Source organism: Grampus griseus (genome assembly GCF_964374135.1).
Source record: "Grampus griseus genome assembly, chromosome: 11".
NCBI lineage: Eukaryota > Metazoa > Chordata > Mammalia > Artiodactyla > Delphinidae > Grampus > Grampus griseus.
Genome location: NC_139005.1, coordinates 26,520,775 through 26,539,710, shown reverse-complemented (window position 1 = coordinate 26,539,710; position 18,936 = coordinate 26,520,775). Strand labels below are relative to the sequence as shown.

The following is an 18,936-nucleotide window of genomic DNA, read 5'->3' as shown; positions in this document are numbered from 1 at the left end:
CATGCAGGCACAATAGGAAAAGAAGGGCCAAAAACAAATGGATAAAGGAAACCTTTAGAAAGGTGTCTTGAGTTTTTCCATGTAGCAGGGTCTGTAGTTAAAGAGAAACAGCACAGAATGATAAGTTTAGTGCTTATCCCTAATATTTGAAACCTTTCTAAAAAATCAAGTGTGCAAAAAACCTGAACACATTTCAAATGCCATTTCAAATGCATTCAATTATTCCAAATTTACAACTATAAAACTTCCATTACAATTAGTTATAATTAGAGGGATTATATAATATTTTAAATGACACAAATGAAGTATATAGTGTGCCATAATTTATTTTTTATTTTCCATTACACCTAATTATATCACCTCTGGTTTCTAATTCTAACAAAGTGGATTAAAATTAATTTACTATTCAAAAATTTGTCTTAGACATCTGATAACTATGGGTAAAGATAAATTACCTAGTGGAAAAAAATCTACAAAACATATCAAACACATCTTTCAAAACCTTTAAAGTAAATATGAACGTATTTACCAATTGAGCTTTCTAAGGGATTATTTTCTTTGAAATATATATTGAATTTAACAGAACACCACAGAAACAATTTTGGTCTTTAGTCAGCATGCTACTTTTGGATTTAGTCTACAAGGAGATCTGAGGAAAACTTAATTTATTTCTTATAAATATATAAAAGGTAATCATAGAGTTCAAACTAAATCACCATCTCACTTGAAAACAGTTTTTGTTTTTAATAAGATTTTATCAGAAAATTCTTTTACATTGGCAGAAGTGGGGGGCAAGATGAGAAATACTATAAATCTACATATTGACACCTCAATTATCCTATGTAATTGGCAGAATGAGGGATCTCATGTTATATAAATTTTCCTGATAATTGAATTATACATAGTAATACTTAAATAGTTTAGCCAGTTTTGATGGACCTATATTTAAAATGGATTATACTGCTCCATGTCATGTTAGAATCCACTGCTCTTAAACTTACCTATTAATGGTAACTTATGCCTTTGTTACATAATAGAGCCCTTTGAGGCTACAAATCCCTATACAAAATGGTTAGACACTGATTTTTTCTTTTTTTGAAGTTCTCCTGTCTTTATGTTTTCCTCCCCTTTCTCCTGTATGGTTGCCAGGCTGTCAGGTAGTTCATACTCTTCTGGCTGTCTCCTGCTTCACTGTTCCTAATTTCCTCTAGGGTAGAATGATTTGTGGTAAGGTAGAACTGTTTATCCTAAGGATAAATGGGCTCTGATGAGAAGTTAAAGAACTATTCTAGTTATTAATAATATATATGACATTTAGTACTCAAAATTTACAAAATCTATTTTGTGTTCTGGGTGGCTGAGTTGTCATTTGAAGTGAGGTTTTATGTTTTTTAATATAAAAAATAAGCACTAAGCTTGGGGAAAAAAAAAAATATATATATATATAGGTAAAGATATGCAGATTTACTGACCAACCACCAAGAAGAGACATCAACAAAACAGAGTGGACATACAAACAAAGAGATACCAAGGAACTGACACTTCTATAGCTGAAATGTACACCCCTTCCAGAAGCACTGCCCACATCTGCAAATAGTTTCTGAGAGACAGGATATCATCTGCCCTTTTCAAGGTGACTGAAGAAAATGAGGAGTTAAAAGCAACAGACTTAACACCATACAGTTTCTTGAAGTCTTAGTTTAAGGTATTTGGTAAAATTGATGATGTTAGTGAGAATGAAATTTTTAAAGAGTTATTCTATACATTTGAAGCTGGACCATAAATTAGTCCAAAATGATTAAATTCAAGGTTCAGAATTTCAATAATAAAGAAATATTACAGAAAAGCAAAGCGATGAATAATATACCAAGAAGCTACCTAATATAATTAAAAGACTCCTACATATCCTCTGGCAGTCTATCCAAAAATATTTATCATTATATCATTATATGTTAACATCTACAACTTCATTAACTTGCTTTAGCGATTAACTTTCTGTAGTCATTGTAGATGCTCATGACAGGTCTTTTTTTTTTCCCCTTTAAAAAAAAAAATCAAACTATCACAACAATGCTCCTATAATAAGTAAAGGAAAAGATCAGATACAGAAATTAAAGTAACTCCAATTGCATCAAATTATCATCCCATCTTAGATTAGAATATAAGAAACAGAATGAAACTTCACTGAAAACAGATCTCTGCAGAATGAGAAACAAACATGGTACTCTGCTGCAAATGCAATTTAATACTTAGAACATTTTATAGACTTTTATAAATAAGACAAAATGTGAACCAAACACTGAAGATTAAACATATTACTCTCATCAAATATTCCAAACCTCACTAATGTAAAAGTATGATTAATAGAGGATACATATTTAATAGGCAATTTAAAACATGCTAATAAAGATAGTGTGTCTTAGGGCTTCCCTGGTGGTGCAGTGGTTGAGAGTCCGCCTGCCGATGAAGGGGACGCGGGTTCGTGCCCCGGTCCAGGAAGATCCCACATGCCGCGGAGCGGCTGGGCCCGTGAGCCATGGCCATTGAGCCTGCGCGTCCGGAGCCTGTGCTCCGCAACGGGAGAGGCCACAACAGTGAGAGGCTCACATACCGCAAAAAAAAAAAAAAAAAAAAGATAGTGTGTCTTAAAATATTTTCAGTTTAACCAAAGAAGAACTGCTATAAAGGATGGTGCATATTTTCTTATCATGATACTCCACGTTTACTATTTGGGTGAGGGAGGACTCTAAAAAGTATGTGCTATATAGGTAAGCCTTAGCAAGAGAAGGATAGTAAAAAAAATAATAATAATTAGGGACCTCCCTGGCAGTCTGGTGGTTAAGACACCATGCTTCCACTGCAGGGAGCGTAGGTTCAATCCCCGGTCGGGGAACTAAGATACCTCATGCTACGTGGAGTGGCAAAAATAATAATAATTTTTTTAAAAAAAACTCTTTCTAAAAATAATATTCATCTTAGGGCTTCCCTGGTGGCGCAGTGGTTTAGAGTCCACTTGCCAATGCAGGGGACACGGGTTTGTGCCCCGGTCCGGGAAGATCCCACATACCGTGGAGCGGCCGGGCCCGTGAGCCATGGCCGCTGAGCCTGCGCGTCCAGAGCCTGTGCTCCGCAACAGGATAGGCCACAACAGTGAGAGGCCCGCATACTGCAAAATAAATAAATAAATAAATAAATAAATAATAATATTCATCTTAGATTGAAGGGCCAAAGATTCAAAATTAGCAGACACATGGCAAGACCAGAAAAGGGAAGGTAAGATAACATTGTCATGCTGAAAAGCTAAATCATTTTAATTTTATTTAAAAGTAAATATTTAAACTAGAATCTAAAATATTTAAATTCTAGGGACTTCCCTGGTGGTCCAGTGGTTAAGACTCTGCGCTTCCACTACAGGGGGCACAGGTTCGATCCCTGGTCGGGGAACTAAGATCCCGTGTGCCGCATGGCATGGCAAAAAAAAGAAAATATTTAAATTCTAAAACAAAGTGAAAAAGCAAAAACATTGTTTTAAACACAAGGAAAAAAAGTTTAAAACACTCCAAAAGACACAAAAACTTTTAAAAATAACTGATTCTCATTTACCAAGTAGCTCACTAGATCCCCCACTAAATAGCATTAACAACAGTTTACTAAACTGAATTACCAAAAAGGTTCTTTTTCAAACAAGTTGACTCACGGTCCTCAAAAACAACAAAAATTACTCTTTTTTAACATGAGAAAAGACGCATACCACTTTTCTTCACAAGACTCCTGATTTTGCTACAGCCACTAATTTCTAATTAGCTCATATCTTTTGAAGATTGGACCAAAAATGAAGAATTTTTAAATAATTTATATTCCAATTCTAAAATTTACCATTTTCTTCTCCTGTTGTTTTTCGTTTATCTTCGGGTGAAACATGGACTAGCTGCAGAATGAGAGGTCTCCGGGTGACAATACCAGTGCCTCTGGGAAGCAGGTCCCTCCCCACTAGGCTTTCTAGCACTGAGCTCTTTCCACTGCTCTGAAAACGGAATACACAAGAGCAAAATGAGTTTCTTAACAGGTTTTTTTGTAACTCAGTAAGACTATGCTATATAATTACCTTAAAAAAAATTATTGCCAAGTCTTTTAAAATGAAATTTAAAATGAAGTTTATTATCTATTATATGATCTTTATTTCTTTAAAATAAAAAAGTACAAAAAGAGAAAATATATACCCTAGTGCAAAATCAATTAGTTATGTGGTAACAATATCTATGATTATTTCATGGGATATATAAAAATTTATAACTCAAAACAAAAGAGAGTGACAATATGAAAGCCCCAATTCCCCATAATTTTCCTACCTTTTCTGATACTCTCAACCATATAATATTAGGTATTTTCAAAACCTATATAATATTGGTATACATAAAATTATGCCCAGAATATGTAGATATTTTACTTTAAATGGGATAGTAGTACTATGTGTATTTTTCTCTAACCCACTTTTATTTTTAATATAACAATCAGGGATATCATTCCATATCAATATATTTACTTCTGTGCTTAATAGTTAAATAGTATTCTGTATGTAAAACCAAACCCCAACTGATGGACATTTAAATGGTCTTTGCCACTATTAACAATGCTGCAATAAACATACTTTGTACATATAACCTTACTCACTTATCCTATTACCTCATTAGATTTACTTAGTTCATTAAATGAAATTGCTGTGATTAAAGAGCATACAGATTTTATGCATTCAGATACTACCAGACTGCACACTACAAGATGGGGGGCACCAAGCTATGCTTTATGTTCAATCTGCTGCATTCCCATCAGCATTGGGCATTACCACTTTTTTGAGTCTGCTACTTTTTTTTGATAGATAAACACTGACAGTTCATTTAAATTTGCATTTCTTTATTATTCAGCCTAGTATCACTTTGTTTAAGGGCCTTTTGTATTTCTCCTTCAGTGATTTGCTTGTTCAAATGCTGGTGTATTATGTGTCTTATTAGTTTATAAAGATCTTTATCCATATAAGTATTTATTTTTTGTTGTTTTGAATATTTTCCCCCAACTTTTTATTTTGAAAATTTCAAAGCCACAAGAGTTGCAAGAATATTAACAGTGAATACCCATATACTGCAACAAAAGTACCATATACCTTAACTAATTATTAGTATTTTGACACATTTGCTTTATGTCTCTTCTTACACACACACATCTTTTCTTTTGCTGTCCCTTTTGAGAGCAGGTTAATATGTCATGACATTTCATCCCTAAATATAGTGGCATATCTCTAAGAATAAGGGCATTCTACTATATAACCACACTACAATGATCACAATGAGGAAATTTAACATAGACACAATACTAATAAACAGTACATAATCAAATAATATATAAACTTGTCTCTATTATGCATTTTTATATTATACATAAATGTTTACAAATTTTCTATTTTTTCAACTTTGTAATTCATATTTTTCTGTAACAGAATGTTTTCCTTACTGTATTTTTTCTTAGTCAAAACTAGTACATCTTCTAATTTCATACTTCTACAAAAGCAAACACCCTAAACTCATCTACTGTATCAGAAAGGGTCTACAAGAAACAGATGGCCCATTCAAGTTAGAATAATTTAAGGAAAGTTTATTTACAAGTGGACTATTTACAAAGTTTTGGAAGAGGGGGATCACAAGGGATAGTGCAATAACGTGGGCTGGTAATGACAGAGCAGCTCTTATCACTCACAAGCTCCAAAAGATGGATGAGAACTTTTAGAGAGCCAGCCAAAGGCACCTACACATAGGAAGTAAGCCAGGGGAATAAATACCCAGACTTTAGTCTCCTACTTTCTCTAAGTCCTGCCAAGGCTCCCCATTTCCAAACCCAATAGGCAGAGGACATTCCTATTGTCCAGAAAGGTCCCCTATGATGGAGAAAACTAATGTTGAGTGGATAAGGAGTGTCAAATTTAAGATTATGTGGCACATCCGGTTTTGCTACGTTTTGGAGTCCAGGTTTGCTGCTCTCATAAGTAAAATGGGTGCTTCCCCCATTTCTTTTCTGTACTCTAAAATAATTTAAACAACACGCAATGGGGACCTTCAAGATGGCAGAGGAATAAGACATGGAGATCAGCTTCTGCCCCACAGATACATCAAAAATACATCTACAGGGACTTCCCTGGTGGCACAGTGGCTGAGAGTCTGCCTGCCGATGCAGGGGACATGGGTTCGTGCCCCAGTCTGGGAGGATCCCACATGCCGTGGAGCGGCTAGGCCCATGAGCTGTGGCTGCTGGGCCTGTGCGTCCAGAGCCTGTACTCTTCAACGGGAGAGGCCACAGCAGTGAGAGGCCCGCGTACCGCATAAAAAAAATAATAATAATACATCTACAGGGCTTCCCTGGTGGTGCAGTGGTTGAGAGTCCACCTGCCGATTCAGGGGACACGGGTTCCTTCCCTGGTCCGGGAAGATCCCATATGCCGCGGAGCAGCTGGGCCCGTGAGCCATGGCCACTGAGCCTGCGCATCCGGAGCCTGTGCTCCGCAACGGGAGAGGCCACAACAGTGAGAGGCCCGCATACCACAAAAAAAAAAAAAAAATACATCTACATGTGGAACAACTCCTATAGAACACCTACTGAACACTGGCAGAGGACCTCAGACTTCCCAAAAGGCAAGAAAATCTCCACGTACCTGGCCATGTGGCTGACAGGGTCTTGGTGCTCCAGCCTAGTGTCAGGCCTGAGCCTCCGAAGTGGGAGACCGAGTTCAGGACATTGGACCAACAGAGACCACCCAGCCCCGTGCAATATCAATCTGTGAGAGCTCTCCCAGAGATCTCTGTCTCAACACAAAGACCCAGCTCCACCCAAAGGCCAGCAAGCTCCAATGCTGGACGCCCCATGACGAACAACTACCAAGACAAGAACACAACCCCACCCATTAGCACAGAGGCTGCCTAATATCATACTAAGTTCACAGACACCCCAAAACACACCACCAGACACGGCCCTGCCCACCAGAAAGACAAGATCCAGCCCCACCCACCAGAACACAGGCATCAGTCCCCTCCACCAGAAAGCCTAAACAAGCCACTAAACCAGCCTCACCCAAAGAAGGCAGACACCAAAAACAACAGGAACTATGAACCTGCAGCCTGCGATAAGGAGACCACAAACACAGTAAGCTAAGCAAAATGAGAAGACAAAGAAACACAGAGCAAATTAAGGAGCAAAGTAAAAACCCAGCAGACCAAACAAAGGAAGAGGAAATAGGCACTATACCTAAAAAAGAATTCAGAGAATAATGGTAAAGATATCCAAAATCTTGGAAATAGAATGGAAAAAATAGAAGAAACTTTTAACAAGGACCTAGAAGAACTAAAGAGCAAACAAACAATGATGAACAACACAATAAATGGAATTGAAAATTCTCTAGAAGGAATCAATAGCAGAATAACTGAGGCAGAAGAACAGATAAGTGACCAGGAAAATAAAATAGTGGAAATAACTACCGCAGAGCAGAATAAAGAAAAAAGAATGAAAAGAATCAAGGACAGTCTCAGCGACCTCTGGGACAACATTAAATGCACCAACATTCTAATTATAGGGGTCCCAGAAGAAGAAGAAAAAAGAAAGGGTCTGAGAAAATATCTGAAGGATTTTAATTGAAAACTTCCCTAACATGGGAAAGGAAATAGTCAATCAAGTTTAGGAGGCACAGAGAGTTCCATACAGGATAAATCCCAGGAGAAACACACCAAGACACATATTAATCAAACTATCAAAAATTAGGTACAAAGAAAAAATATTAAAACCAGCAAGGGAAAAGCAAAAAATAACATACAAGGGAATCCCCATAAGGTTAACAGCTGATCTTTCAGCAGATACTCTGCAAGCCAGAAGGGAGTGGCAGGACATATTTAAAGCGATGAAAGGGAAAAACCTACAACCAAGATTACTCTACACAGCAAGGATCTCATTCAGATTCCACGGAGAAATTAAAAACCTTACAGACAAGCAAAATTTAAGAGAATTCAGCACCACCAAACCAGCTTTACAACAAATGCTAAAGGAACTTCTCTAGGCAGGAAACACAAGAAAAGGAAAAGACCTACAATTACAAACCCAAAACAATTAAGAAAATGGTAATAGGAACATACATATCGATAATTACCTTTAATGTAAACGGATTAAATGTTCCAACCCAAAGACATAGACTGGCTGAATAGATACAAAAACAAGACCTGTATATATGCTGTCTACAAGAGACCCACTTCAGACCTAGAGACATATACAGACTGAAAGTGAGGGAATGGAAAAAGATATTTCATGCAAATGGAAACCAGAAGAAAGCTGGAGTTGCGATTCTCATATCAGACAAAATGCACTTTAAAATAAAGACTATTACAAGACACAAAGAAGGACACTACATAATGATCAAGGGATCAATCCAAGAAGAAGATATAACAATTGTAAATATTTATGCACCCAACATAGGAGCACCTCGATACATAAGGCAAATGCTAACAGCCACAAAACGGGAAATAGACAGTAACACAATCATAGTAGGGGACTTTAACACTTCACTTTCACCAATGGACAGATCAACCAAAATGAAAACAAATAAGGAAACACAAGCTTTAAATTACACATTAAACAAGATGGACTTAATTGATATTTATAGGACATTCCATCCAAAAATAACAGAATACACTTTCTTCTCAAGTGCTCATGGAACATTCTCCAGACTAGATCATATGTTGGGTCACAAATCAAGCCTTGGTAAATTTAAGAAAAATGAAATCGTATCAAGTGTCTTTTCCAACAACAACGCTTTGAGACTAGATATCAATTACAGGAAAAAAACTTAAAAAAAAAAACAAACACACGGAGGCTAAACAATACACTACTTAATAACCAAGAGAGCACTGAAGAAATAAAGAGGAAATCAAAAAATACCTAGAAACAAATGACAACGAAAACATCATGACCCAAAACCTATGGGATGCAGCAAAAGCAGTTCTAAGAGGGAAGTTTATAGCAATACAATCCTACCTCAAGAAACAAGAAAAATCTCAAATAAACCACCTAATCTTACACCTAAAGCAATTAGAGAAAGAACAAAAAAAAAACCCCAAAGTTAGCAAAAGGAAAGAAATCATAAAGATTAGATCAGAAATAAATGAAAAAGAGATGAAGGAAATAATAGCAAAGATCAATAAAACTAAAAGCTGGTTCTTTGAGAAGATAAACTAAATTGATCAACCATTAGCCAGACTCATCAAGAAGAAAAGGGAGAAGACTCAAATCAACAGAATTAGAAATGAAAATGGAGAAGCAACAACAGACACTACAGAAATACAAAGGATCATGAGAGATTACTACAAGCAACTATATGCCAATAAAATGGACAACCTGGAAGAAATGGACAAATTCTTAGAAAAGCACAACCTTCAAAAAAAAAAAAAAAGCAAAGCACAACCTTCCGAGACTGAACCAGGAAGAAATAGAAAATATAAACAGACCAATCACAAGCACTGAAATTGAAACTGTGATTCAAAACCTTCCAACAAACAAAAGCCCAGGACCTGATGGCTTCACAGGTGAATTCTATCAAACATTTCGAGAAGAACTAACATCTATCCTTCTCAAACTCTTCCAAAAAATTGCAGAGGAAGGAACACTCCCAAACTCATTCTACGAGGCCACCATCACCCTGATACCAAAACCAGACAAAGATGTCACAATAAAAGAACAGTACAGGCCAATATCACTGATGAACATGGAGGCAAACATCCTCAACAAAACACTAGCAAACAGAATCCAACAGCACATTTAAAGAATCACACACCATGATCAAATGGGGTTTACCCCAGGAATGCAAGGATTCTTCAATATATGCAAATCAATCAATGCAATACACCATATTAACAAATTGAAGGATAAAAACCATATGATCATCTCAATAGATGCAGAAAAAGCTTTCAAAAAAATTCAACACCCATTTATGATACTCTCCAGAAAGTAGTCATAGAGGGAACCTACCTCAATATAATAAAGGCCATATATGACAAACCCACAGCCAACATCATCCTCAATGGTGAAAAACTGAAACTATTTCCTATAAGATCAGGAACAAGACACAGTTGCCCACTCTCACCACTATTATTCAACATACTTTTGGAAGTTTTAGCCACAGCAATCAGAGAAGAAAAAGAAATAAAAGGAATCCAAGATTGAGTTATTTGTAGTGAGGTAGATGGACTAAGAGTGAAGTAAGTCAGAAGGAGAAAAACAAGTACCATATGCTAACACATATATATATGGAGTCTAGAAAAAAAAAATGGTTCTGAAGAACCTAGGGTCAGGGCAGGAATAAAGACACAGACATAGAGAATGGACTTGAGGGCACAGGGAGGGGGAAGGGTATGCTGGATCGAAGTGAGAGAGTGGCACTGACGTAGCTAGTGGGAAGCAGCTGCATAGCACAGGGAGATCAGCTCCGTGCTTTGTGACCTCCTAGAGGGGTGGGATAGGGAGGGTGGGAGGGAGACACAAGAGGGAGGAGATATGGGGTATATGTATATGTATAGCTGATTCACTTAGTTATAAAGCAGAAACTAACACACCATTGTAAAGCAATTATACTCCAATAAAGGTGTTAAAAAATAAAAATAAAAAAGAGACCTGTACCACAATGTTCATTACAACACTATTTACAATAGCCAGGACATGGAAGCAACCTAAGTGTCCATTGACAGATGAAGGGATAAAGAAGATGTGGCACATATATACAATGGAATATTACTCAACCATAAAAAGAAACGAAATTGAGTTATTTGTAGTGAGGTGGATGGACCTAGAGTCTGTCATACAGAGTGAAGTAAGTCAGAAAGAGAAAAATACTGTATGCTAACACACATATATGGAATCTAAAAAAAAAAGGGTTCTGATGAACCTGGGGCAAGACAGGAATAAAGATGCAGACGTAGAGAATGGACTTGAGGACACAGGGATGGGGAGGGGTAAGCTAGGTGCTTTGTGACCACCTAGAGGGGTGGGATAGGGAGAGTGGGAGGGAGACGCAAGAGGGCGGAGATATGGGGATATATGTATACATATAGCTGATTCACTGTTATACAGCAGAAACTAACATACCATTGTAAAGCAATTATACTCCAATAAAGATGTTAAAAAAAAACACGGAAATTTCCTGTTCTTTATGTGTTTGATTAAAAATCTATCCAGAAAAATCAAGTAATTCTCATGGATTTTCAAATTTATAAGCATAAATACTTATAATATTCTTAGAAATTGTTCACTTTTCTTATTTCTAGTATTTATCTTTTTTCCCCCATTTAAAAAAAATTTTTTTTAATTGGGGTATAGTTGCTTTACAATGTTGTGCAAGCTCCTGCTGCACAGCAAAGTGAACCAGCCATATGTATACACATGTCCCCTCCTTTTTGGATTTCCTTCCCATTTAGGTCACCACAGAGCACTGAGTAGAGTTCCCCATGCTATACAGCAGGTCCTTATTAGTTATTTTATACCTAGGCGTATATATATGTCAATCCCAATCTCCCAAATCATCCCACCCACCCACCCCTTTTCCCCCTGGTGTCCACACGTTTGTTCTCTACATCTATGTCTCTATTTTGGCTTTGCAAATAGGTTCATCTTCACCATTTTTTTTGTTTGTTTGTTTTTGTTTTTGTTTTTCCTGTACGCAGGCCTCTCACTGTTGTGGCCTCTCCTGTTGTGGAGCACAGGCTCCGGAAGCGCAGGCTCAGCGGCCATGGCTCACGGGCCCAGCCGCTCCACGGCATGTGGGATCTTCCCGGACCAGGGCACGAACCCGTGTCCCCTGCATCGGCAGGCGGACTCTCAACCACTGCGCCACCAGGGAAGCCCCATCTTCACCATTTTTATAGATTCCACATATATGCATTAATATATGATATTTGTTTTTCTCTTTCTGGCTTACTTCAATCTATATGACAGTCTCTAGGTCCTCTAATATTTTATCTTTATGTTCTTTTTTCTGACCAGATTTCCAATTGACTATTATATTGATTTTATTGGTCAAATCTGTATTTTATTGATTTCATTTTGTAATTATTTATTTTTAATACTGTTAATTTCTTCTTGCTGGATTTGTTTTCTGGGGAAGAGGGTTATTTGGCCCATCCACCCTACACACACACATACATCTCTCAGTATGAGTCATCTCTATCTTCTTTCTTCTATACTGAGAATCTTGGTTCTCAAGGACACAGTTTGTGGCCAAATTAAAAGAAAACACTCATTTGCTTTTTATTTCACATTACACACAGTCTCCAAATCATAATACCAATACTACTACCACCAATATGATTACTGAAAATAGTTTTTTAAATATTTTGCACATGATTCCTCTATTCTCCTTCTCATCTGTTTACAGACTGTACTTCCTCCTTTTTTTAACCCCACTAAGTCTTGGTTCTACAAGTATATGTATAGTACTGTCAGTCCTTATATTAATGTCTCTCTAGTCATTTTGATTCTCTTCCTGAAGATTCCTCAGGAAGAGCCAATGGGAACAATATTCTTCAGTTCTAGCACACTGATAACAGTTTGTGACTTTTGTACTTGAAAAACAGTTTGGTTATATGTAAAATATTGGGCTCGTGCTTTCTTGAGTATCTTAAATATGGAATTCCATAATAAATTGTGTCTTTTCTCATAAATTCTCTCATAATAAGAACAGATCTTCTCTCATAAATTTTTACTGTTGAAAAATATAATAATCTGATTTTCCTTCCCTGATTTTGCTTAGAAGCCTGAAGAATTTTTATTTTTCCTTTAAAGTTCAATAATTTTACTAGACTGTGTCTTAGTGTTGGTCTTGCTGTGTCAATGTTCTCAGGCATGTGCTGAGCTCTTTCAAAATGGAGTTCCAAGTCTGTTTTTAATTCAGTTAAATTGTAAGTTTTCGTATCTGTTCTGCTCCCTTGCCATCATTTTTTTCTTCTTTGGGGATTCCTATTATACATATGTTGGATCTTCCTTGCCTGTTTTCAATATGTCAATTTCTATCAAATTCTTTTTACAGCTCCTTTTTATCCCATCTTTAAAAATGTCTTCCTCCTTTTCAACATCTTTCTCTTTCAAAGGTATTATCTGTTATGTTTATATGCCCTGGTGTTTTTCTTCTAATTTGTCATTTCTAAAATAAATTTTCTTTCAATTCTAATATTTCACAAAGTTCTACCACCTAGCATTTAAAAAAATTTTTTCTTATGCAAACTTTGTTTTTTGAAATGCCTTATTCTGATTATAATGTCTTTTGTCTTGCCTTTTGTCTTAATATCTAATGGTTTTCATCTGTTTTGTGGACGTCTTTCTGGTGTGCTTTCATTGTCTATAGGAATGCTATTTAGAGTCCCATTTTTCTTCAGATACTTTGTAAACTTTTGACAACAATCATTTCATATTGCTGATATTTAAATGAAGTTCATTTTCCTGAAGTTTCAGAAGGAGTTTTGGCCTAGAATAGCTATTCTAACTTCACTCTAAAACTCCCTCGTTTTTGTACAGTGTTTGGAAATGAAGTTCTTTGTTTTCTGAGATATCTTGATTCTGTTCCTCTCTACCACTTTTATCTGGACCTTCTCTTTTCTTTGTATTCTTCAGGGGATGTTTAATTGTAATGTCAATTCCTTCTCACGTGCAGATTGGTCCTGGAAGGTAGCTTTGGTTGGTTTTAGAAGTTTCAAGGTCCTCCAGTCCCTTAAGGGTTTACAAAAGACCTCTTTCACTCACCCATTATCAGTGTGTGCAAAACTCCTCCTAGTTTCAGCTGGTATTCGTAAACTGGCCCTCCAGGCTTTCCAGTGATTGCCTTTTGGCTATTTTTCAATTCTCACATTCATTTGAAGTTCCATTGCTTCCTTAGTCTTCTTTCATACACAATAATACACAGGTCTTGGAGCTGTTAGTGGTCTATCCCCAAACTACTGGTGTTTGAGTGTTTGTAGAGAGAAACATGCTCAACTAATTTTCTTCTAAATGTTCTTCATGGATTTTGAGTTTTCCTATTTTATTTGTTCTGTTTTTATGGGAAAGTCATACAAGGATTAGGAAACTATTCTACCACTGCTGTCATCTTCCCAGAATCCCCAACAAAGAAATTTAACCCACTTTGAAATACTCAGACTAATGTTTAGCTTTATGTAAGTTTTTTAATATTATTCAGTCATAAAAAGGAATAAAGTACTGATACATGCTATAATATGGAACATTATACTATGTGAAAGAAGTCAGTCACAAAATACCACATATTATTTGATTCTGTTTACATGAAATGTCCAGAAGAAGCAAGAAAGTAGATTAAGTGGCTGCCTAACATTGGGGGCAGAGGAGAGTAGGGAGTGACTGCTAATGGATACAAGCTTTCCTTTGGGGATGATACAATATATAATTAGATCATGGTGATGGTTGCACAACTCTATGGACATGGTAAAAACCAGTTAACTATACATTTCACAAATTCCAGAACAATTATAAACAACTGTTAAAAATCATGACTTTATACATTAGAGAACATAAGAATATTTTCATGACTTTGAGATAGAAAGTACAAACTAGAGAAGAAAAGATTGTTAATTCAACTACTGCAAAATTAAAATTTATTTTACTCATACAAAATAATTGGGGGAAAATATTTCTTTTTTAAAAATATTTATTTATTTATTTTTTGGCTGCGTTGGGTCTTCCTTGCTGTGCACGGGCTTTCTCTCTAGTTGCGGTGAGCAGGGGCTACTCTGTTGTGGTGCACGGGCTTCTCATTGCAGTGGCTTCTCTAGAGCACGGGCTCTAGAGTGTGCAGGCTTCAGTAGATGTGGCACGTGGGCTCAGTAGTTGTGGCTCGTGGGCTCTAGAGCGCAGGCTCAGTAGTTGTGGTGCACGGGCTTAGTTGCTCTGCAGCATGTGGGATCTTCTCAGACCAGGGTTCGAACCCGTGTCGCCTGCATTGGCAGGTGGATTCCCAACCACTGCACCACCAGGGAAGCCCCAATAATTGGGGGAAAATATTTCTGACTCATGTAACTGACAAAGAATTAGCAACCAAAATGTAAAAGTGACTCTTACAAACCATTAAGAAAAAGATGAATACTATAATAGAAAATCATGTGCAGAGATATGAACAGAAACTCACACAGAACCACAAAGAGCCAAGAAATAAGTTGCTCCAACTTATTAGTAATCGGGGAACTGCAATAAAAAGGACAATGAAATACCATAAATTTAAAATGTGACAATACAAAGTATAGGTATAAACAAATAAACTCCACTCTGTACATGGGAATGTAAATGGTTACAAACATTCTGAGGAGCAAGTAAGAATATCAAGTAAAAATGAAAATACATATACCCTACAGTCTAGTAATTCCACTACTTGATACTTTAGAGAAATTCTCAAACGTGTACAATGAAGCATTCATAGGAATGTTTCCAGCACTGTTGTTTACTAAAACTGCTATAGCAAACAAGGGCAAACACTCAAATATTCAAGGAGAGGAGAAATTTTGATATATTCATATACTAGATTACAGCAGTATAAGTGAGCAAACTAGGAATATATATGTGTATGTATGGATAAATCTCACATGTATGATTGTGTAAAAATAACACTGAAGAGGAATATGTACTATTTGACGTCACTTACTTCAGGTAAGTGTAAAACATGTAAAACAATATATACTACTTATGTTATCTACATATGTACTATATGTAAAATGAAATGCATAGGCGTGATAAACACTAAATTCAGGAAATTGGTTATGTCTCTGTGGGAAGAAGGAAAATTCATCTAGATAGTTAATATTTTTTTTCTTAAACTGGGAAGTAGATACAATGGTGTCCTAATATTATCCTTTGTACCTTTTCGATGTTTTCAATATTTCAAAATAATTTTTAATGCCTCAAATGTGGTACGGGATTTCATATTGATGAGGTAATTAAAGAAGCTCCATTTCCACCACCCTCCCATACCCTAAGCAGACACCTGGTATAGCCACACACAGCTTGGATATAGGTTACGGACTAGTCCCTTTGTCCACCCTGGCCTTCTGTACAAGTGATTTATACTAGCTTAGGTGTCCAACTCTGCTAGAAAGTTCCAAGTACTATATTGAAGCTACAACAGAGATCTGGAAGCAATTCAGGTAATATTTCAATTTTATTTCACAATATCTTGGATGGGAAATGAAGGAATTTCTAAAAAAATTTTTTTCTGTTCTCTCTTGTTCAGTATGTTTCACTGCATTTAAATAATGGTTATAGTATAGATGAATACAGAATTTTATAATCACAATGAATCCCTCTGAGAACTCTAAATTTTAAATATTTCTCCATGGCATCTAACATTTGCTGTTGCAGATTGAAAGTCTGATGCCAGTCTGATTCTCTTTCCCTTTTAGGAAATCTTTTATTCCTCCTTCCTTCTATTTTGACACTTGGAGAATTCCGGGGTTTTGTAAAAGTTTGGATTTCAGAAATTTACCCAGGGTATGTCAATCCTTTCAATATTTGTGCCCAGCAATTGAAATCTGAAGATGTGGGGGACTTTGGCTCACTGTTTGATTATTCTTTGTCCAACCAAGTGTTCTTTCTCAATCAACTATGAAAGGATTTTGGCTCTCTTAGCTCTCACCATCAAGTCTCTCATCTCTAATAAATTTCATAACATACGGTTTTGATTTGTCTTTTAATAGAATTCCTCAAGTTGTTTTTCTATTTCATAAATTAGGTTTTCAACAATGTTAGTGTGACTGTTGTTCCCCATCACCCCCATCCACTATGCCGTTTTGTTCTTTCTTCTTAAATATGACAATACAAAGTATAGGTATAAACAAAAAATACTTTTTAAATTTCTCTCCTAAATCCTGTATTAACCTCATTTTGTTACTGTGATTATCTACCTTAGTCTCCTTTATGGCTACTAATTTTCAGTTAGTTGTACGTTTTTATGTATCTACATATAGGTTTTTTTTGAAGACGTGTTATTGTGTACTGAACTGCGTCTCTCCAAAACTCATATGTTGAAGCTCTAACCCCCTTAGAAGGTGTACCTCATACCCCAATATGTGACCATATTTGGATACAACCTTCAAATAGGTGATTAAGTTAAAACAAGGTGATTAGGGTGGGCCCTAATCCAATCTGACTGGTGTCCTTACTAAAAAAGAAAATTTGGGGACAACAGAGAGACATTAGGGATGTGACACACAGATGAAAGAGCATGTGAGGACACAGAGAGAAGGCAGCCATCTGCAAGCCAAGGAGAGAGGCCTCAAAAGAAATCAAACCTTCCTACATCTTGATATTGGACTTCTAGTCTCCAGAACTGTAAGGAAATAAATTTCTGTTGCTTCTGTGCACATGTTGTTTATGTGCCACCCAGTCTTGTGTGGTATTTTGTTATGGCAGCCCTAGCAAACTAACAAACATGGGTTACAAACTCAACTGCCCCCACAAACAAAGCAAATAACCTGAATGGGTAAATCAACTCAGACTTCAGTCAAAATGACATCAGATTGTATTCTTCTGACATTCTGTTTGCGTATTAAAAATATAAGATCTCACATCTCACAAAATAAAAGACTGTCTCTCAGGAATAGTAAAAATATAAGAACATTTCCCAGGTAGTCTTTAACTTTCCCCTTTTTATAGAAACATGAAAACATGTTAACATTTGATTGCCTCTTCAAACTATAAAAAAGAGCAACACATATATTATGATAAGGAAGGAAGGCTAACTAAATACAGCCTGACCCATCTAAAGCAGGCATTTTTCAAATCCATTGTAAATGTGGGTGTAGTGTTATCAGATTTTCTGGTTTTTTTAAAGGAAAAACCAGAAACCTGGCCCTTTCCATTAAATCCACCAATTTTTAAACACTGGCAACTCTTTTTTTTTTTAAACATATTGTGTGTATCAGTTCCAGTTCAAGATGGCAACATAGGAGGATCCTGAACTCACCTCCTACCATGGACACACAGAATTTACAGCTAGAAATGGAACAATTCCCTCTGAAAGAAACTAAAAAATTAGCTGAGCAACTCCTACATATCAGGCAAATGACAAAAACCCATATTGAAACAGGCTGGAGACACAATCTCACCATAAACCTCACCCCAAATGTAGTGACCCACAATTATGAGGGAACTCACAACACCTACAAGACTTGGAGAGGTGGCTGTTTATTCTAATGCATACAAACCAACACAGAGAGTCAAGGAAAATAAAGAAACAGAGGAATCCATTCCAAACAAAATAACAAGGTAAAACTTCAGGAAAAAACCTTAATGAAATGGAGATAATATATCTGATAAAGTTCAAATTAACAGTCATAAAAATGCTAAACAAGCTCAAAAAAATGAGTGAACAAAGAGAGACTTTCAACAGAAAGAAAATACAAGAAAGTACCAAACAGAGGTTCAACAGCAGACTACATGAAGCAAAGGATCAGTGAACTTGAAGAGAGGGCACTGGAACTCATCTAATCAGCAGTAAAAAGACAGTTCAAGGGACTTATAGGACAACATCAAGTGGACCAACATTCACATTATAGGAGTTTCAGAAGAAGAAAAAGAGAAAGGGGTAGAAAACTTATTTGAAGAAATAACAGCTAAAAATGTCCCTAACCCAGGGAAAATAACATTCAGATCCAGGAAGTTCAGAGAGTTCCAAAAAAGATGAACCCAAAGAGACCCACACCATTTATAATTAAAATGTCAAAAGTTAAAGACAAGGAGAGAACTTTAAAAGCAACAGCAGAAAAACAACTTGTTATGTATAAGGAAAATCCCCCCTAAAATCATCAGCAATCAGCAGATTTTTGGATAGAAACATTGCAGTCCAGAAGGGAATGAGTGGCATGACAT

The 18,936-nt window shown here is 36.4% G+C and overlaps 1 protein-coding gene across 8 annotated transcripts in view; it reads right to left on the bottom strand.

The window, feature by feature from the left end:
* DNM1L (dynamin 1 like) overlaps window positions 1–18,936 on the bottom strand; it is a 62,970-nt gene that overhangs the window by 29,045 nt on the left and 14,989 nt on the right. For 4 of the 8 annotated variants that reach the window (XM_082665609.1, XM_082665604.1, XM_082665606.1 and 1 more), the window contains exons 2-3: window positions 3,877–4,024; window positions 53–91 (exon numbers count right to left, since the gene is read on the bottom strand). In XM_082665609.1, coding sequence (XP_082521735.1) covers window positions 53–91; window positions 3,877–4,024 — 187 coding nt within the window. The remainder of the gene's footprint in view (window positions 1–52; window positions 92–3,876; window positions 4,025–18,936) is intronic. The other 4 variants (XM_082665603.1, XM_082665610.1, XM_082665605.1 and 1 more) reach the window with 1 other exon arrangement.